The sequence below is a fragment of the Cajanus cajan genome, chromosome 2 (assembly GCF_000230855.2).
Source record: "Cajanus cajan strain Asha chromosome 2, NIPB_CcT2T_4, whole genome shotgun sequence".
NCBI classification, from domain to species: Eukaryota; Viridiplantae; Streptophyta; class Magnoliopsida; order Fabales; family Fabaceae; genus Cajanus; species Cajanus cajan.
This window is the reverse complement of record NC_138518.1, coordinates 78303276-78325620: the sequence shown is the minus strand read 5'-3', so window position 1 is coordinate 78325620 and position 22345 is coordinate 78303276. Positions and strand designations below refer to the sequence as shown.

The 22345-nt window shown below is 30.0% G+C and overlaps 2 protein-coding genes across 4 annotated transcripts; one reads left to right on the top strand and one right to left on the bottom strand.

Annotated features, from left to right (window-relative positions):
• The first annotated feature begins 1593 nt into the window (after positions 1–1593).
• Positions 1594–5187, top strand: LOC109790029 (F-box protein At5g39450). 3 transcript variants are annotated; one of them, XM_020349118.3, is made up of 3 exons: positions 1594–1887; positions 2009–3880; positions 4839–5187. In XM_020349118.3, exons 2-3 carry the CDS (start codon positions 2028–2030, stop codon positions 4840–4842), a joined length of 1857 nt encoding a protein of 618 aa, XP_020204707.2. In that variant the 5' UTR covers positions 1594–1887; positions 2009–2027; the 3' UTR covers positions 4843–5187. The 3 variants fall into 3 exon arrangements, with proteins under 3 accessions (XP_020204707.2, XP_020204706.2, XP_082925319.1); XM_020349117.3 differs by having other exon boundaries at positions 1594–1891; XM_083069193.1 differs by having other exon boundaries at positions 1594–3880.
• A 3215-nt stretch (positions 5188–8402) lies between these two features.
• Positions 8403–13986, bottom strand: LOC109790021 (lipase-like PAD4). Its single transcript, XM_020349106.3, has 4 exons — positions 13830–13986; positions 13430–13754; positions 10053–10775; positions 8403–9319 (listed from the first exon to the last, which is right to left on the bottom strand). The coding sequence occupies exons 1-4, from the start codon at positions 13850–13852 to the stop codon at positions 8516–8518; spliced, it is 1875 nt and encodes a 624-aa protein (XP_020204695.1). The 5' UTR covers positions 13853–13986; the 3' UTR covers positions 8403–8515.
• Between the last annotated feature and the right edge of the window lie 8359 nt (positions 13987–22345).

The following is a 22345-nucleotide window of genomic DNA, read 5'->3' as shown; positions in this document are numbered from 1 at the left end:
TCATTTTTTTTATATATAAAATATTAATAATTTTATAAAATATATATTATTAATTATATTTTAATTATGTTGTTATATCTAATAAAATAAATATATTAATATTTTTATATATTTTATTTTATTATGTTTATCTTACTAATTTTTATCATTTTATTCCTCTAATTTTAAATAAGTTGCAAAAAATTATAAAGTGATACTTAAATATTTCTTCAAACAGAAAGAGAAAAAGAAAATATTATTACTCTATTTATAAGACAATTGTATTTTATAAAAATAAGTAATTTTAAAATTTTTACTATAAAAAAATATTTTTCAAAATTATTATATTTTTTAATAAAATTGATAAAGAATATTGGTTTAATTGCATTTTTTATCCCTCAAGTATTACAATTGTGCAGTTTTGATCCACAAGATTTTAATTGGGTAATTTTAGTCCTTAAAGAATTGCAATTCGCGATTTTGGTTCTTCAATTTTTAATTAAACAATTTTAGTCCCTCGAATATCATAATAGTACGATTTTAGTTTCTCCCATTAAAAATTAATAATAAATATATATCACTCGATACATTAAAAAAAATTATAATATACAGTAATTTAAATAAGCAAACAATTATATAGTTTTAAAACATTATATATATATATTAAAATTTTGAAATTATTAAATTTTTAATGAGAAAGACTAAAATTGTACAATTATGATATTTGAGAGATTAAAATTGTTTAATTAAAAATTGTGAAACTAAAATTACACAACTAAAATCTTTTAAGGACTGAAATTACTCAATTAAAATCTTAGGGATCAAAATTGCATAATTATAATACTTGAGAGATCAAAAACACAATTAAACAAAGAATATTCTATTCTCAGTTTTGGAACGGGCCGTTCTGGGTCCAGGTGTTTTCAAAAAAATTGTCATCCACGTATGCATCTACGTGGCATCCACGTGCCCAAAAGTTAACTCCGTTTAAATAATTTGGACGGAAGTCCTACATTGAAATCAATTAATTAATTTGGGACTAAATTGAAACTAATTAATTAATTTGGGACCAAATTGAGACCAAAAATAAAAGTGAGACTGCATTGAAACAAAAAAAGATTATAAGGATCAAAATAGGATTTTAGCCAAAAAAAAAATTTTAAGAAGTTTTAGCCATAACTCAAGCTATTTCTTTAAAAAAATTCAAGTCTCGCAAACTCTTACAAGTGCTCTTTATGCAATTTTTTTTCTTTTAAGTATCGAAACTAAGAATTTATCTTTATGAAACATGATTTTTACTGATGAAATATTATTTTAAATAATAAAAATTGAACAAAGATTAGAATCGAGAAGCACCGAGCACTAGATTACAAACACATGGGAGTCTTGTGTGTTTAATAAATTACGAACACTAAATAATTTAATTTTGATTTCTTAAAATTAATTACATACACAATATTTTATTTTATTCAAATACTTTAAACTCATTTTTATCTGATTTTACTTGAATTAATTATGGTTTTTCAATATCATCAAATATTTTTAGTTTTGTAAATTTATAAGTAACTGACACGGAAGATGCTAGGCAAGGAATCAGCAACATGAAAATCTTTTCTACATTGATTCTCTTGCAGTTTGTGAAAGAGCGTGAAATGGATGAAGTTTAAAAAAATAAAAAGAGAACATAGGAAAAAATTCCAAAGTTAAGTTGTTGACGCAACTCCTTTGTTCCTATGTTGATGACACCAGAAGGTGACAGATGGATGTAGTGTTAATCACAGTTTGAGTTAAGTGGGTCGTTTGAGTTGACTTACCTTTCCGATGAATTGGAATTCTTGCCTTTTCCACCACAAACGCGTTTCACAATCAAGAGAATTTTGCACTTCGTAACAACCCAACTCACTTCAGGTAGGTAAGTGTCTCTGTCATTTAACGTTTGTTAGACTGAGACTCCATAATTGAAGATTACTTTGGAAGATTCACAATTTATGTGTCCAATTTAGTTCAATTCTTCACCATCAAATTTCAGTTGTTGAAAAGGGTCCGTGATGTTGTCACCTGATCCCTGTGATCCAAGCTTGCTTCTGTGTCTACCAGATGATGTTTTTGGCATGGTGTCAGGGTTCCTTTTGCCCAGAGATGTGTGCAATCTCAGTCTCTGCTGCAAGAGTCTCTATGCTCTTGCATCATCTGAAAAAGTGTGGTTCACTCAATGTGACATGCTTCGGGTAGTGCCCCACAAAGACCTTGTTGAGTGGAGAGAGGGTGTGTCATCTTACAAGGCACTTTGCCGTTTCCTTTTGAGTGTTAAACCAATGCTTGGAATATGGGTTTATCAGAATCCTGAGCTTGGTAACCTTGTCTATGTTATGCCTGGTTTTGTTTCAGTTGTTGGGTGTAGGATAATTCCTCAGGAGCTTGGTCCATTGGGGATTCATGATGGTCCTATCCTTTGGTCATCTGTGTTTGAGGTTATTGGTGATTTTGATGGTTCAACTACCTTTTTTCTCCATGGAAGGGAAGAGGGAATAGACTATGTTTATGGCGGCTCAGTCAAGTATATAGATGAATCTTGCAATATGTTATTGCTTGAGGTTGAACCTAGGGAACATGATTATTATCGTAGTACTTTGTTGCAGAGTAGGTGCTTGCATGAATCAACATCAGGAAAGGTTTGTAGGTCAGACCGTGAGGTTTCTAGATTACAAAGGGTGAATGGAAATAATGAGGCAATGGTTCCCTTCAGCAAGTTGGCTTTTAGTGATAGAAGAAAGTTGCTTGAAGCCACTGTTGGCCTAGTTCGACAAGATGTTCCTAGTATGGCAGCGGGACCATTGTTTCCTAGGTTGAGAGATGATGGTGACAACTTAAAGAAAGATTTGGTGCTGTTGAAGGAAAGAAGAGCACACCTTTGTCAAATGTGCAACCATGGTGGTCAGATTGACAATGAGGAAATTGCTCACGGGGTAGTTGGTCCAATGCAATTAGAGCTGGATGACATGAGAAAGAGTTGTATCTGGTCAAAGGACTTCTCTGATCTTATGAACAAGGGGGATGTTCACACCCCATGCACCAAGAAAAAAAGTCTTGGTGAATATTTCTGGGGTAGCTTCAAACAGATCCTTGGAAAATCTAGTTCAGTTAATGAAAGTCATGCAATTTTCAAGAAGCTTACTTCAAGGCGTGAGATAAAGCACGCAAAGCTTGAAGACTTTCTTAGATCAGGCGATGCAATAGGACTAACATTAAAGGCCTCAACTGTAATATTATCCTCTTATCGAGCATGGCCGAATATGCCTGATAATTTGTTTGCACTTTACAAGATGCCATTGCGAGCTCCAACAGCAGATCAAGTTTATGCCGGTTTGTGGGGGGGAACGTTTGGTTGGCCTCCTGGAAAACCTTCTGAAGACAAGCCTGGAAAGGCCCTATTTCTTCTTCTGCTCTCGTATGAGGAGTCCCAGGATCAGAAGCTTCTTATTGCAACAAAAATATTGGAAGGCACTAACTATGTCTTGCATCCTAATGGTTCAGCAATGTTTACTGTGTATATCAATGAGCCTTCATCTGAACCCTTTCCCTGGGACATCAATGAAGACTCCTTGTCAGTGGATATCAAACATGCTTTTACAGGAGAGGGTATTTCAAACGGTTATGGGTTCAGATACCCTGGATCAAAGCCTGGCTCACTCTTTGTATTTCAAAATGGTGTCCTTGCCTTTGTTTGGAAGGACAGTAGGAATGTCTTGAGTTTGCAAAGACTTGACTTGCAAGAACTTTTGAAGAAAGGAGAAAGAGTACCATCTCTTCCTCCCATCAACAATTTTTCATATTTAACCAAGTCTTACTCAAATGTGTTTACAGGCTTTCCTGGCTCTTCCACTAGCTTGCTTTCACCAAGGTTTGACTAAACCCTGACATGTCATCTTCTTTTACATTTCAAAATTTTCCCCCAATCATGGCATGTCCTCCTTGATTCATGATTTGCTATAATACAATAATGATGGAGATATTCATTGTTTTACGTAGCCTAATAGTAATATCGCACCTGTATTTAATGATTACTCTCAACAATTTGGTATAGCAGTAATGTATCAGACTGTGAGAAGTATTTTGCACATAAGTTTTAGTTATAATGATGTATGGACTGGTGATAAACAATTCCTATTTGTTGGACCTGGGACATTAGTATGATTATTAAACTTGAGAGAAAAACAAAGTTTATTGGTGATTCTGGGAAAACAAGGAATGTGGTCCCCAAATAACTGTAAGCCTCTCTTTGTCTATAATAAGATAGTGGTAAAGAAATGGAAATTCTAGTGATCTAGAAACAAATGATTCTGTGTAGAAAACACTTATGTACTTTCTTAGACACCCCCTTAGTTCTCTGTAGGCAGACAGATAAAAATGTCCTGCCTATGGGCATTTTAAGATGACATTTATTTTGGCTATTGCAGATGTTAGATGTTACATTAATTGACACCATGTTATTGCATAGGATTGACAACAATCTTCACAAACTAGGTGGATTCCCATTTAGTGCAGATATAAACAAAATGCTGAAAATGACTAGAGATAGAAATATGCTTAATATCTGGATATGAAAGAATTATATCCTATATCTTCTAGCATGCTCTGCAACAAATGGACTATTCTGTTGGTATGTGGTTTTCCACGTCCAAAGTGAAGCTATCTGAGATAACTTTTACATCACAATCTTGAATATGCAAACAAACTTGCACTTACGTTGCTTTTCTTCATCTTGAAATATATCAAGATATCAATTTTGAAATGTATGCAGCTAATATCTATGGAAGATTGATATTAATTGCTAGTTACTTGAATGTTTGTCTTGACAGGTAAAGACAACACTAGCATATTTATGGTTTTGGGACTACATGGTTTTAGCCCTATTTCAAATATTATAACATTTTAACTAGAGGATCATAAACTTCTTGACGTCTGTTGCTGGAGTTGCATTGCTTTTGGTTGTCACACAGAGAATACACTTCTTGCTGTTGGTTTCATGTTAATACTAGTGCCTTTTTAAGATCAAAGGTGGACATATTCTGTCTTATAAAGTATTATTATTATGTATTATCTTTTGTAGTAAAGTATTCTGTAGTTGTATACGCTGTTGCTTATTACACAAATAGTAAAAACTATATACTATATATATCGAATATCCTAATGAAGTTTTGTTCTACATTTGATATAAATTGCATGATACTTGCCCTTGTGCACCAGACAGAATACGTATCATGAACATAATAGCACATAGTCACATTCACAAACTCGTCTAAAACTTTAGCATATATATATATATATATATGGAGAGAGAGAAAAAAAAAGGATCTACTAACTTCAAGAATAAGTGTTGATAGAGTTACTCGACTCAATAATTTATTATATACATCAAATCTTAACAATTTAACCGTCTAATTAAAAGTTACTTATCATAAATTAAGTCTACAAATTTTTGCGAAATTTTAAAATGATTTAATACTTTTTTATATAAATTAAATTCAAATTAACGTATAATATATTTTTATAAATAACCATTAATCTAAATTAATATAACAAAATAGTAAATAATTTTAAAGTTTGGTAAAAAAATTGAAAATTTAATTAAGAATTTTTAATTTAACAGTTAAATTATTAAAATTTAATATAGACCATTACTTATTCTTAGAGTAAGTGAATCTCACACTTTATTACATATATACATACACACACACACACACACATATATATATATATATATATATATATATATATATATATAAAGAGAGATGAGAGACCCATTTACTCAAAAAAAGTAAATTTTGGTAGATTTATTTCACTCAATAACTTATATTTTGTATAAATCATGCCTACAATTTTTTTTTAAAAAAAATTGAAAGTCATTTGATACTTCTTTATATATATTTAAATTAACGTATAAAATATTTTTATGACTATCTATCAATTTGAACTAATGAAATGAATATCAAATAATTTTAAAAGAAATTAAAATTTAAAAACTTGATCTATACATTAAGAACTTTTAATTTAATAATTAGATCATTAAAATTTGACAAAAAATATATATTATTGAAGGAAATAAGTTTATTAAGACTTGATTTATATATATATATATATATATATATATAATTTCTTTTTTACCTAATAAAAAATATATATATATATATATATATAAAAGAAACTTAATTTCACTTTTTATTACTCATGTTTCACAATTTTGCTACTTAAACTTTTGAATATGCACTTTTTGCCTTTTAACTTTCAAAATTTACATATTTTGTTACCTTTAGTTAATTGTTAGATGTAATCAATTAATTAATTGTTGATATAACACATTGACTATTGATTTGATAACTTAATTGTTAACATGATTTGTTAACATAATATAATGTGTCATATTATCATTTGTATGTCACATTAGTTTATGTTAGTTAATTTATTATATTAGTAATTAGTGTGTTATGTGGTCAATATTTTATGTGTTAAGCGATCAACTAATAAAATGATAAAATGTGTAATGTTTTAAAAATTTGATATGCCAATTTAAAAATTAGGTGAATTTTTTTTTTGGAAATATGAAACATGATCCCTGCCCAAAAATAAAATGGCTTGTCCATAGAGCACTTATACCCGCTTCCCTACAAACATTTCATTCCATTTGAATTTAACAGCTGTAGTAAATTATTCCTTTCTCAAGTGTTGCTAACTTTCATCGTTTTTCTGTCCCACCTTGATCCTTTACATCTTTAAAGATGTCCCTTAATTATTAGTGGGTCTCTCCTAAACGCGTATCATGCATTAATTCCTTCAGTTCATTCATCACAACATCACTTGTAAATTACTCTTCTGCCCATTACTATAAAAATGAGGTCAAAGTTGATAAGAAATGTTTTTATCTTGTGCAAGCACATGACATCCCTTGTACTTGAGCACAATCAACTCTCAAGTTCTCTTTCAGCTTAGACACGCAACACGCCTCCTTATCAAAATAGATGTGTATTCAAAAGGAGAGTTTTGTCATTCGAAATAGTAATTGTAGTGAATTCAAATATTAAAAGTACTTATCGTGTTAACTGATTCATAGTTATGGCAGTCATAAATAACTAACATTAAAATCTGAATCATACTCGACACACTTTCTTAATTCAGATTTTCACGATACAATACTTAATCACTGTAAGCAACATAAACCTATCACCCTTCAGTGATTTGGTTATGATATCAACCACTTGTTATACTATCTTGAAGTACGTCGGTTCAATCTTCCCTTTATTCACTTGATCTCTCAAATATTTAAATTTGGTCTCTATATGTTTTCACCTTCAATATGCAATTGAATTCATTGCCAAGTTTATTACTAAAACATTGTCCACAGCCAACACCATAGGTTGCTTCACCTCTAAATGCATTCGCTCCAACAATGTCTGAAGTCACACAACACAGTTGGGTTCTGTCCCAATTTTCTAATCACATACTAGACTATTTCAAGCACTTCTTGATAGTCAAACACTACCTTCGTGTGAATGCAACGCCTGTCATAATATTCTTTCTATCCAAGAAACGAAACGTTGTTGGAATATTCCCATTTGAATTGTTCATGAATCAATGGCAGCTCTGGATACCAACTCTGTTGAAACTCTAATCTATTGAAACTCACTCACTAACAAAATATCCCACATAAGAGAAGAGAAATATATTTTCACTGCACTTCATATCAGCACTTGACTTACAATTACAACTATAGTACTAATTAAAGATCACTCCTCGTGCTAAGTTGCTAACCGACTAACAATTACAACTGCTATTAAAATCTAAACTCAATACACCACCTTAGTTAGATTTTTAGATGACCACCCAATTTCTGTCTAAGCAACATAAACCTATCACCTTTCAATGATTTGGTTATGAGCCACTAGTTCTTCTACCTTGCCTGATGTAGACCAACTCAATTTTCCTTTTTTCACTTGATCTCTCAGATAATGAGATCTGATTGCTGGGACTCGAGTGAGAATAGTACAATTTATGTTGCTTACCTTCAGCCTTTTCAACAATAAATTCCCCTCAAATTTTGATCGCGAGTTTGGAATTGAATTGAGGGTCCAGCTCTCCTTGATCATTGAGGAACCCACAAATTCATGGATTTGAATCTTCCTTTGAATGTTAATGACCCTCAACATTTGTACAAGACAAAAACCACTGGAAATCGGATATTCTTATTTAATTTAAATTTTATCTACTGCTAATGTTAGTCACTGAAAAACTCTTAATTTCAGTTTTGTACGTTTCGTGTTACCGGTAATAGATATGATATATTATTGCATTAGTTCTTAACATCTTAATGATTCACCTTTGCCCTGCTCTCATATGTATTCAAGTGAGATCCTAATGCGACAAAGTCATAACTCAAGCAAAACGAGTTATTTTGCAGAAGGAAGCAGTTCTTATACATAGTACACTTGCAATGAGTTAAGCTTACTGATCCCAAATAACGTACTAAGGAACTACTCCCCATCTAGAAAACCGGAAACTGATGAGGAAGCCTTTGCACCTTTGCTTTTGGTTGTCTCAATTCTCTTAAATCCCCCACCCATATACTGTAACTTGAATTCTTAAAGAGAACATCACTAGACACTTCCTTATTTTCAATTAAATTTATGGCATACTTCTCAAAGTTTTCTATTTTATCCCACAATAGAGCCAACTTGTTGGTGTCTCTCTCGCTTCTAACACAATTCAACCAGTCCCTTGCTTCTTCCACCCTAGCCCAAAAGCATGAATCTTGTGTCAAACTCGCAAACTTGCTCCTTTCCTTGTTTTCTTCTCTACCAGTACTAACCGTTTTATCCTTCCACCACCTATCAAAAATCTCATATCTTCTCTCTCTACCATGCTGCATGTAATGGCCCTTGGTTATATGCATCCCCTTCCCATAATATTCAGCAATGTCTAGTGGCTCAACCAATAGTTTATAGAAGTGTGAAGTATTGACCCACTTGGCTCTCTTGTCAAAATCATGAGGCAGCTCACCTCTTTCCAACATGTCAATAATGTTGTTCCAAAACCTGGCAAGCTTGCAACGATTTATGTTGACTTTCATGTCCCTTTTGGAACTGGAAGAGCCCCTACTTTTGAATGAGTCGTAATAACCCATTTGGTCGTCTTGCTCATCGCACCAAGTCTTGTACCATTCTATTTGAGCTCTGTAAGGTACGACCTTGGATAAGCTAACTGCTAGGCTTGCAGCATTCAAAGTTGGTGAAGGACCCATTCTCCTTGTTGTCTTCAGACATTCCTTGGCGGATATAATAGCTGACTCCTGTTGGTTACATTGCAGTAAATTGTTCAGTGAAAATAATCATGCGTGGCAAATATAGGTATATAACTGTATAAATTAGAAGGCACTGCAAAAGTCATAGACGCTGCTTTCCCAATAGAGTAAACCCCACTATAGTTCTTGAAATTGCAAGTCATAATCACTTTAGTCTTTAACTTTACAAAGACTAACTCAGTTAGACTTGATCTTTATTGTTAATGAAAAATGTTGGAAGAAAGGACTAACTAAAGTGAAGAAATGATACCTTTGCAAATAATAATAAATAAATAAAAAAAGTGATTTGTACAAGATGGTGGTTATATTGTGTGTTTGGATACACATCCCCAACTAAAGACTCGCAATCTTTTTTTCATGTCAGATATGAAAAAATGTAGAAGCTATAAATTGCTTCTGTGGACATGGATCCATTGTTAGGAAACATGCTATTGACACGCGGATAATCTAAGAAAAAAGTGGAGATTTATTCTTCCTACTTTGAATGAAATGAAAAAATAGATTGGAAATTGGTATTTGAAGGTTTAAAGAAGAGACAGGTTATTGACATCATCCACCTATTCAAAAAGCTTAAGTTGTTTTGGTGATAATGTTTAGGCCCATTTAAGTACCACTAAATCTTTTAGAATCTTAATCTACAGACCCAAAAAGATTTAAGGGTTGGGTACTGATATGAATCATTTTATATTGCATCTCTAATAGTCAAAAATATTGCAATTACCTGGTTTGCTATGCCAGAAGACTGGATAGCCAATTGAAGCCCCGCTTCATAGCTCGAGTCAGGAATGTTCCTCTGCATGGAGTTTCTCTGATACAATGCTTGTGAAGACATTTTGTTAACATAATCTCCATACTTCAGATGATCCTCAATACTACTAGCCGGAGAACTAGTTGCAAGCATCAAGTGCATCAACTTTATAATTGCGGCTGGACTATCAACACACACCGCTCCTTCTTCCGAGACAAAAAAGTAGTTCCCAAAAGGGTGAAACAAAATTGGCACTGATGTTTCTCCTTCTTGTGTTGCTGCCTCCAAGTAATCCATTACAGCAGTGAACAACTTGGCTTTCTCTTTGTCAGATATCTGGTTTGCAAGCTTCCCAAAATCCGGTGAAGTCATGGACAAGTGCCAAAACTGTAGCAGGTAATTTAGCTGAGTAGTGAGTGAGGTTATGGGGGCAAAGAGCAACCTCGGCATTATGTCATGCTTTGACACCACGTGGCAGAAGTTGCCGCCCCATCTTTCTTTGGAAATGGTTTTGTAAAAGGACTCGTTCCCAAGCAATGGTGCCCCATAAGTGATACACAAGATTGACACGGAGGAAGAGATGGATTGGAGGTAAGATAGAAGCCAAAGAGTGCACAGAGAGGCAGTGGCTCCTCCAATGGAATGTCCAGTGATCACAACTGATTTAGTGTCTTTGTTTCCCACTATTTCCAACAACTGCATTACCACGTTATTTTCAACAGTTAGTTAAGAATATGAGTACGATTCCAGTGAACGAATTTTGAAGAACAAAAACAAATGTCATTTTTAAAGATTTTAATTTGAAAAACTACTGATGAATAAAAACTTGGGATTTAATTTCAGTTAGTATGACGTGCTTATAAAAGAAGAAAAGGAAAAAGTCATAAAGTGGCAATCATCTCAAATTTAAAAGACTTGGTACGACATAAAGTTACGGTCCTTTGGCGTGAAATATAAATATGATACTTTTTTTTGGGTATGTTTGATTTGGAGTTCGAAATTTGTAACTCGTTAGTTGGTATTGAACATCGTGCTTATATATTTGGTAGTTTTTTTTCCTCATTCTGTTGAGTTAAAATTATAAACAAACTTTATAACTTTTTAACCATAATTCAAACGCATATATAGTCTGTTGAATATTTTCTCTATGTGAAAAGGTCACTCCCAAAATTGACCCAGTCAATTCTTTTTGTTGAATTTGCTAAGGTTGGTGACATGGGAGCATGGTAGAGTCAAGAGAGTCCACTACGGCACGGCTCGAGCCTTGTTTTCTTGCTCCCGAATCATTGAAAAATGAGAAGTGCAAGTTATAGTCTTGTACACCAGAAAGGCCATTGTCCCCAACCCCAACTTTGGCATGATTATATGAAGTTGATATGAAGGAGATATCTTATTCTGGTGTGATAATTATCAAGTCTAAAACAACTATAGTAAGAAAAGTTGGATTTAAGTATTTAACCAACCCAAATCACAAAGACATATTTTGTCAATCAGATATTGTTTGATGTGTTATCTATATCTGATTTGAAAAAATAGCATATACACAGTTTTTATACTGTCTTCCTATTGCTAAATTGGTTGACTTTTACACTAGTCACCTTAAAATTTATATCTTCCATGATTTGTAATTAATTAATAGGTCAGTGAATAGAAATTAAACTCATCTTATTTTATTTGCAGTTTTATATAATTTATTTCTAAATCATGGTAAAAAAAAATTTTTAAAAAAAATCTTTCTTTTACCTCCCGAAAGAAATAGAAAATAACGAATAAAATGCTACCTGAGAATTTAAAAATAACTTGTCAGGGTTGATTTCACTGGTTAACTAGTAGTGATGAAGACAAATTGCTGTGTCATAGATATTTGTCCATTAACAAACGCTCTGGTATAATAATGATGACGGCATTGAAGGAGGATAATGGAAGTTTTACTTTGAATTATTTACTCCAAAAATTGATCCCACTCTCGTCTTTGTTTATGGCGTGATGGAAGCAACTGTTACTTAAAAGTAAAAGTCAACCATTACAAATTGGAATCTTGGACCCCTTTGATGAAGATGGCTAAGTGGCTTGGTTGTTAGCCGTTCTTGTAGGAAACGATGGGCCTTACCCTTAGGGGCCCATGTCTGAGAATATGAGGTCGTTCACATTGCAAAAATGTTCTTTGCTTTTTATACATTATTACGATTATGATATTTATTATTTAATGCTAAATAGTAAATACCAAAGCCATCATCCCCCAACCACGATACGAACCGACACGGAATGCAACTTTTCGGGAAAGCTCACTCGGCTCCTATTTTCTTGACAAAAATGGCTGTAAAATAGAACAAAGGGACAACTGAACTCGATGGAATTTAGTTGAGCTGATAAGGTTGTGTATTTTTTGTCATGTTCGTGTTTTTATACCTCCCATAGATTTTGTAAGAAAAAATTTAATTTTGAATAATTTTTGTATTTCTAATATAATGATTACATTTTTATCATAAAAAAACTTTATGTTACTTTTTGGTCACTAAAAGAAATAATAATAAAACCACTAGGATCGTATGTATAATATTTCAACTTTGTTGTCCTACCGATTAGATATTATATTTCAACTTTGTTGTGCTGCCGATAAACAAAAAATAATAATATATCAAACATGATGTAATAATTTAATTTTTTTTATTCCTAAACATAATACTTACAATTTAAAAAAATTCAATATCATTAAATTGATATGCTATTTTGTCTCTTTTCAGTTATAGTTATAATAAATTAAACTAATTATTAGGATTTGTTAATAAAATATATAATATATACGTGTTGAACATAAATTTCCCCTTGTTTTCTCTTTTCTCTCGGCCACATTCATAGCTTCATAGCTGAGAAAGAAGAGTGAAAATGCGATGGGATAGACGACGGAGTTTATCTAACTAGGGCCCCTTTCAACTTTTTTCTTTTTCTGGATTTTATTGAGATTCACTTAATCTCTTTTGTTCTTTTCATTTTTGCTTGTTATATCAATGAATGAGCCAAAAGTTGCGATTCGCACTAACGCATACCAATGAGAGAAGAACACACAAAAAAAAAAAAAAAAAAAATGTTAGCACAAATCATCACTTATCTCAAAATCAGAACTAATGACAAAATCTGAAAATCATACAGCAGCGTCATGCATGTTTTAATTACAATTCCCTCTATCTTGTTCAACCTTGCGTAATTGAGTTTCTTGTTTCATTTAATTCAGCTGAGGTTCAGATATATTAGCTATTTTAATAAAAATTAACAAGTAATTTGAATATAATCAATGGCTTACTCAACAGAATAGCATAAAAAATAGTGAGAATTGGAAAGCGAAAAGGAACCTGGTTTTGGAATGAATCGAAAAGCGAGAAGAAGAGATTGAGCATCCCGGCGTGAACCATGACGGGGTCCTCCCCTTCCCTGGTCGGGCGCGAGGCGAAGAGAGGGAGGCCGCCGATGGTGTGGAGCGGCGCGAGGCTTCTCCAGCTGGAGTCGGAGCCGGCGGCGGTGTGGACGCCGGAGAAAGCGACGTAGACGGCGGAGGCGACACGGTGGACGAGGAAGGAGCGGAAAGGAGTGGCGTTGGCCTGCGTGCAGAGGCGCCATGAGTCCGGCAGCAGCGGCGTGGAGGAGACGAAGGTGGCGAGCATCTCGCGTGACTCAAACCTGTGAGGGATGAATGATTGGTCTGAACTAACAAGTGGTTTGATTGGAATAATAAGAGAGAGTGTGAGGACTTACGGTGAAACTTCGTTGGAAAACATGTCGATCCAATGGAATAATGTTTTTTTTCTTCCTTCCAGAGACTAGTCTCGACTCTGCTCTCGAATGGGAGAACTTTCAACTTTCAACCAAGGCCTTCTTCAATATTTTGCATATATAACCTTCATTTTTCTATTTTTTAAATTTATTCATTAATGCTAAAGGACTCTGTTCACTGTTTGCTACAATATGACAAATCTATATATTAACTATTAACGCGCTATGCTTCAGGTCGCAAGGATATGGGCTACTTTTTAAATTATATAAATTTAATAAATAAAAAAAGTGGACATCAAATATATTGGCAGCCAAAAATCGTTACCTTTACCATTTCAATCGTTTTGGAAAATACAATATTAAATTACCTTAAATAAAAGGACAATAACTGCTTTAAAAGCTTACACGTACAGATGAATATAGGTTGAATGGATCGTTGAAAACTTATAACTCAAAAGTGTAATCTCTATTTTCTTATCCTAAGACTATTGATTGATTATAGGTTTATAAGCCCCAAAAATTTTGAGACTTGATAAAGTAATTTAGGTATCATATCTTAACATATTATCTTAATCATTAAAAATAATATTTGGTCTAGATTTTATAGGGTTAAACTAATTCTAACTTTTCTTATAGCATATGTAATGGGGGGTTGTTTATAAGCAACTCGCTGTGCTACATCACTGCTAAATCAGCTCTGACCTATTTTATGAGTTGTTTAAATTTTAGCAGAGTTGCTTGTAGAAGCAACTCTACTAAAATTTAAGCAACTCATAAAGTGAGTTAGAGCTGATTTGGCAGTGATGTGGCACAAGGGATTGCTTATAAGCAACCTCCATTGGAGATGCTCTTAGATGTGATTGATAGATAACATGTTAAGTATAAGAAGTCGATTTATTACGTTTAATCCCTATTTTTACTATAATCAATCCATTAAGTGATGCTGTCGATTTTAATTAGATCTTTGTAATAAATTAAATAATAGGTTATGTGTCTTCACCTATATCATCTTGGTGTATCCGTGTCGAATTATATTCGAGATGGTACACTTATTCATTGGTTCTAAGTGCGTAAGAGTTTGTTTTAAACAATCTTCATATAGACAATGTTAATAGTATCAAGTCATAATGTATTTGTGTAAGTACACTAGTTCACCAACCTTAAACCTAAAAAAGGTGTAAGAACTAGTTTTAAATGATCTCCATATAAGTGATATTGATAATACTGAGTCCAAATATATTTGGGAAGAATACAAAAATAATATTTAAATTTAATAAATTAGCTTGTTAAAATTATTATTATATAAGCTTATAATAATACATCACTATTATATTAAATATTTAATGAACTCAAAAGGGATTTGTCAAGTGAGGGGAGACAAAATCTTGTATGTGATATGGTTCAAGTTTGAACTCTCGCTCACCTCTTTGAAACTAGGCAATAAATGCAAAATTTTCTTATGTGATTTTTTGGGTCCATAAACTTTTCATATATTTGACTATGATATCATTTTATTTTCTTAACTTTTAGGATAACAAAAAAATACTAACAAATTTTAATGAAATTAAAAAAAAATGCGATCATACATTTTAGTTAATTTAAAAGATCATTCATCTTGTATTGATATGAGTTTAATTCCCCGGTATTGACTTTAGTGAGCTCTAGGATTTAACTCCTAAACTTTTATGTACAAAAAAAATGTTTGATTTTGTTATATAATCTAAATATAAGTTTTATTATTTATTTTAAAAGATTTATCTATTATAAAGTAAACTCTAAATAAGTTTTTTTGAAATAAGTCACTCTTTTAATTAAATAAGTCGATTCAAATTTTACATTAGACTTGGAATTATTATAATCACACAAATTAACTAACTTTTTCTTATTATTTTTATTAAGGTAAATATTCATTTAATGACCATTAAGATATTAGTTTAAGTTTTAAGTATGTTATTAAAATTGCAAAAATGTTTTTCAAATATAGTTTCATAAAATTCAACTTTTTTATAATTTTTTGCCTCTATGATTTTTTTTTTTAAATCATTGACATAAATGTCAAACGTTTGCTTTTTAATTTCTGTCATTTAACACTAAAATACAAAAACATTGACTTATTGAGATAATGTTTTATGTGAATAAAACATTATGTCCTTTTGTATCACATAACTACAATCAACAATAGTGCCATGTTTATAGTAAAATAAATGACCTAAAAATTAAAAAAAATACTAAAACGAAAAATGAAAATAAAAAAAATAGATTTACATGAATAAAAAATGGGAAAAATCATGGACTAAAAAAAGATAAACATATTTATAAACACAAATAAATATTTAAGTATTAAATATATTGTTTATATTTAATTAAAAAAATATATTTTTTTTCAAAAATAATTACTATATTCCCTATCAAAGTGTACTCCAAATGCCGCGTGAAATTGAGAGGCGTTAACAAGAAAGGGGGAGAGTTTGACTGGGTTTGTTGTGTTGACCGAACTTCGGTCACTCATTTCAATTCAAAACGCGTTTGCGTTTCACTTGGGGGACATCAAAATTATATGCTTATTTATAAGGGGAATCTGAAAATGAAACTTAAACAATTACGAGTTACGACAAAGTCAATGAAATAAAAATAAATATGCATGATCCATTTTTACATATGTTAGTATATGTATATCATATTCAGTTCTTACAATTTATAGGAGTAAATCGTGAGATGATAGTGTGGATGACGTTAAATTTTTTATTTTATAATTTTTTTAATCATTTTGTCCTTCTTTTAATTTTATAAAATTAAAGTAACTAATACTTACAATTTAAATAACTAAAATGAAAGTTTACTTAATCTCAAGAACGAATACATGTATCAATCGGTAATTATCAACTATGGTTGCTTGATGACCAATCCGTGGTCAACCCATTTTTGCTTAATGAATTCGTTTGTGGCATGTTTATTGGTTGCCAACCCATAAATCGACACTTAATATTTATTTGGTAGGTTAATAAATTTTCAACACAAAATAAAACACAGTGTTGGGGGAAGTTAAAAACAAAAGAATAATCTGATCTTGAGAATCATAAGCAGCATCTACAAGTCCCATTGTTACTTTTTCAAACAAATAGATTTTAAGCAATTAATAATTTTTAATGATCTAATAAAATAAGATAAATATTGACAAGTAGTATTGTATTAAAATATTTTTTATTTTCTTTTACAAGTGTAGTAAAAAAATATTTTTTATTTTAAAATATTATATCAATAAAAGCAAAAATTTCAGGTTCCAATACATTAAATGTTGCAAATTTTCATATTATTATTTATATTTTTAAAAAGTGTATTCACGATACATTTTAGCAGGACAAAAACTAATTAGCATAAAATAAAAAAATTTAAATCTAACTAAAAATTCAATTACATAAAGAAGTAACCATTCAATCTAAATTAATTACTCGCTCAATTTCATTATTAACTTGAATAGGTATTAGGAAAAATGTTTGGAAAACTTGGCTTACAAAAATGAATTGTGATCATCTCATAAGTTTCTTTTAATAATTTTTACAATCAAGTTTATAAATAAACCCTTATTTAACGAAATTTTACTAAATATTAAACTATTTATCTAATAAATAAAGTGATTGCATATATCATATTCATTAAATGAAGAATCATAGATGATCACTCATTTTAGAAGACAAAAACAATCACATTCTTAGGTCCGTTTGACCCGGGCTGCAAGAGAAAGAAAGGAAATAAATATAAATAAATAAAAGTCTAGACATGACCCAATCCCAAAATGACACGTTTTCTCACATCATTTCACTTTAATTTGATTGACTTCTTATCTTGATTTAGGATCATTGTGGAGTCAGGACAGTTGAAAAAATATATATGTAAAAAAAAATGCCTCTTTTTTTTTTTTTTTTTTTTCTGCCCACCATTTTATTTGCTTTCAAATGACGAATTATCATATGATTCGTAATGTTTCAATATGCATGAAAGCAATTCTTAAGTATCAAAGTACCAAGTTGCATGTATAAAATAGAAATCACACGTATATGTACGTCAATGTTAACACAAAAAATACAATTGTTGTTGCTGATAACATTATCAAAGGATCTCCTCATTCATGTATTACATACTATCTTAAGTGACTTGTCTACAAATTTTAAAAATACAATAGAAACTTCTCCATGTATATATCGAGGACGTGTACATCTATAACTGAGAAGATTTCAAAACCTACAACCTTAATTTAAACATTCATTTTGACATTGTATTATACATGAGTGTATATCAAGCACATCCAAACTATCTATTGATTTTGTTGTTGGATAACTTTTAAATCACTTTTAATGATTTTTTTTTCTTTTTAATCATGTTTTTTACTTAAAGATCTAAGTCCATTTTTTCTTGAACCAGCAACACGTTGGTTGTATATAGACATTTTAAGTTTAAATGAAATTAAATTTAAAATGAAAAATAAATAAAGAATGTTCATTTTAATTAATATAATAACATCACATATTTTAAGAAAGAATACAACATAAAAAAAAAGTGTTTAATAATTAAATATTACAAGTTAAAGTTAAAAAATTTCAAGTTAAATTTAAGTTGAGATTCATTGAACTTGAAATTATTATAATTTTAAAATACAATTCATCATAAAAAAGTTTTTAAATTTAAATTTGGTTCAAGAGTGAGCCTATATTTACATTCGAGTTCGTGAATTTTCAGATTTAACTTAAAGTGATAAATATTAGTTTCTATGTAAATCTATATTTAAACGTGGAGAGAAATGAAAAAATTGTATTAGAAAATGGATACCAAACACATGTTAAATTTGAGACAAAATTTTGTTTAGACCACAAGTCTCCTTTATTAGAGGCAATCAATTTTAAGTCAAATAGGATTATTATAGGCAATAAAATTTTTTTACTAAATATTTAATAAAGTTGCATACACAAAACGTAAACTAGAAGTTTAACATATTAAAAAAGTATAAAAAAAAAAATATTAAAATGGAATAATTGACATAATTAAAAAAGAAAGATAAATTTTTCTTTTAAAAAATGGTTTAAGAGTGAGTAATTGAATTTACGACATATAATAAACTTAATTGCCTATTTTTATGTCTTCTTATCAAATATTTGATACTTAAAATCTTCAATTTTTTTAACTTTGTTAAACAAATTTTGTCTTCGATCCCGTCTATTCTTATTCTTAAAATCTTCAAAATATTATTTTTTTATCCAAATATTTTATGTTTATGATGAATTTGCAATATAAAACAATTTTAAAAGTTTACAAGAAATTTTTTTTACTAAAAACTTCTTAAAATTTGAAATATTTTACAAGATACAAGATTGTGCATGGTTTTAAAAGGGGGAATTTTATTTTATTTTTGAATGGAATAGGATGTTTTGGCAGGTGAGTTTAAGTAAAAATATAATTTAATTGATTCAATTCATAAATTTTTTGCGTATAATGCTATTTTAAAAGTTTAGGTAGAAGAAGATTAATGAGGAATCAAATTTGTATAATTTTAAAAATTAAGATAATTAATTAACTAAAATTAAACTTGAGATATTAATCACATACAATTAAAAATATAAATAAACGTTTATAAAATAAAGGTGAATATTTATTCTTATGTTTTCTCAAATATTCAAAGCATTTTTTTTTGTCCAAAAAATTTCATAGCCTTGGTGTTGTAATTTCACTTGAGTAGTTCAGCTCTCACAAGGTCCAGCTACTATTTTAGCTTGCTTACTGGATCCTGGGTTTTGTGGCCTAGTAAAGGAATAACCCATTCACTTACGGGTTACGGCCCAACTAATTTTATTCCTCTCTATTTATTAATTTAACATGCCTTCAATTAGCAAAGACGAACAATTAATTATACACTTTAACAATTAATTACCAGCAATAACATGCCTTAAATTAGAATGTTTCATTTTAAATTTCGGATTTTCTTTCAATTGCACACTAATAGTTGGAGTAGTATAGAATCCTAGTAATATAATTTAAGGCATGAAGAAGTGGAGCAAAATTTGTCAAATTTCAACAAAGATTGATTCTATAGAATGCAACTCATATTTAAAAAATAAAAAAAAGTGACTTTGAATTTTGTTATCAATGTAAAAAATTTGTTAATGGATAATTTTTAAATAATTTTATAAGTGTTTTTTAAACTTTTAAAGCATACCCTCATTCTGACGAGTCTCCAAAAGTTAACTAGCCTAAAATTTTAATAATTTTTCTTTAAAAATAATTTATTAGAAATTATATAAAAAAATATACTAAGAACTTTAAAATTATTTAACATTTTTTTTACATAATTAAAATATTTACTTATAATCAATATCCTTAACTAATACATATACTCATTTGCGAGACACATAATATTAAACTATTACCATAACACTGCAAATGTAATTGTTTTCATCTCAATTGTAATGTCATTAAGGAAGTTGGTTGGACGTAAACTATATGGCGTTTTTTCTGGCTAGGATGTAATTTTTTTATCCTCAAGATTTTACGTGTTACTTAAATATAGATTCGGATTCGAGTTTCATGAATAAAAAAATAGTTAAAAAATTTTTTTTTACTAAAGATAATCTACTAAGTTACTCAATAAACTAATCATCAATAAAATTAATGAATATTTTACACCAATAAAATAATTACATAAAAAAAGTGACTACTTTAAATACAAGCACTCTATATTTAATTAAAATTGAGTGTATATATTTGATGGAGGAAGGAACATAGTTATTATGTAAATAAAGTATTTTACTCATTTAATTTAAAACGTAAAATGAAATATAAATAGTATATAAGTTTGATTAGTTGTTTATTTTAACTAAAACAAATAATGTTTCAAATCTATACATATATAAATACTAGGGTTAACTTAGTAGTTGAGTAAGGAAGAATTGAATAGTTATAATATATATAAGATATGTATGTCATAATTCTAAATTGTTTAAGGAAAATTTGTGCTAAATTTATTAATTAATAAAAGGGAAGAAAGATAGGTGCGCTTGCATATTATCATAAGAGTTTTTTATTTTTATTTTTATTTCTCTTAGAGCTTTACTTTCAAGAAAAAAAAATATTATCTTTTTTATATTTAATTAAACGAACCGTGCAACCGTGAGTACTCATTGCTATCCTATAAAATGTTGAAGAAATCTACTGCAATTTTCTCTTAAACTATAAAATATAATATGCACTTATTATCCTATAAAGTGTTTAAGAAAAATATTTGTTCCCTTAAACAAATTTCAATATCATGAGAACTTAATCCTTGATTTTTGGTATAAAAATAATCCAGGATTTACAAAAAAAAAATGGATATGTTGTGAATTGTGATAAAATAGAAGAAAATCTCATTTCCATTTAATTTATTCCAAATTAAGGAGAAGAAAAATAAAAATAAAAAATATAATAAATAAGTTTCATTAATTCTATTACACTTCATTTCTCTTCATTCCATCATTTTTTATTGATTCAAAAGTTTTAATAAAAGTATAATTTTGAGAGATATATTAAAATTGTGAATATAATTATTAAATATAATGGCGAATAATTCACATTACTTAATTAAGGGACTCGACTCTTAGAAATTTGGAAAACTGAATCGTGGAGAAAGATGTCACATCTAACCATTTGAATATTATGACTGTGATACACAAAAATCCACATTAACACCTATGTGAGCCTCTATATTTGAATTTTGTAAAACCATACTTATCCATGTCGTTCTAAATTCAAAACTAGAAACAATAATATCACGTGATAAGTACATGCCAACTTAGATATGACTCTAAAGTCCACAAGCCTAGTCCTAGTCCTGAACGACAGTACATGCAATATTCATGGTGGTTGGTTGCATGGCATAGAGCAACACCAAAGCCAATCAAGACAAAGATGGAGTGGTGCCATATAGAACACGTGGGGTCCTCTTCATTGAATTCCATATGACCAACTCAAACCAGCCACTTTCACTCTTACTGTGCCCTTGTGTAAGTGTCAACAATCCATTGATCCCTTTGCTACACACATGTCACATCTCTCTTTTTTTTTTTTTTTTTTTTTTTTCTGATACACTTCACATGTGACTATCAATCAGACCAACGTGAAGAACGTTTATTATTTTTGTATTTATTGAGTTAATTATTTATATATGTCAGTAAAATTTTTTATATTAACAATTAATCATATCTTTTAAATAATTTTATTTTATTAAATGAGCAACTAACATGATATTATTAAAAAATATGATTAATTTACCGTATAAATTTTTTTTATACCAATAATATATAAGTGATTAACTTTTATTTATTTGTGTTATAAGACATCGACAGATTGTAATATAATATAATACATTAATTTTTCAAAGTGATTAATAGATATTAGTAACAGATAGTTACGTATTGACAGATAATTTGGTGAGGAATTAAAATTTAGCAACAGAAAGATTCTTAAATGATCTA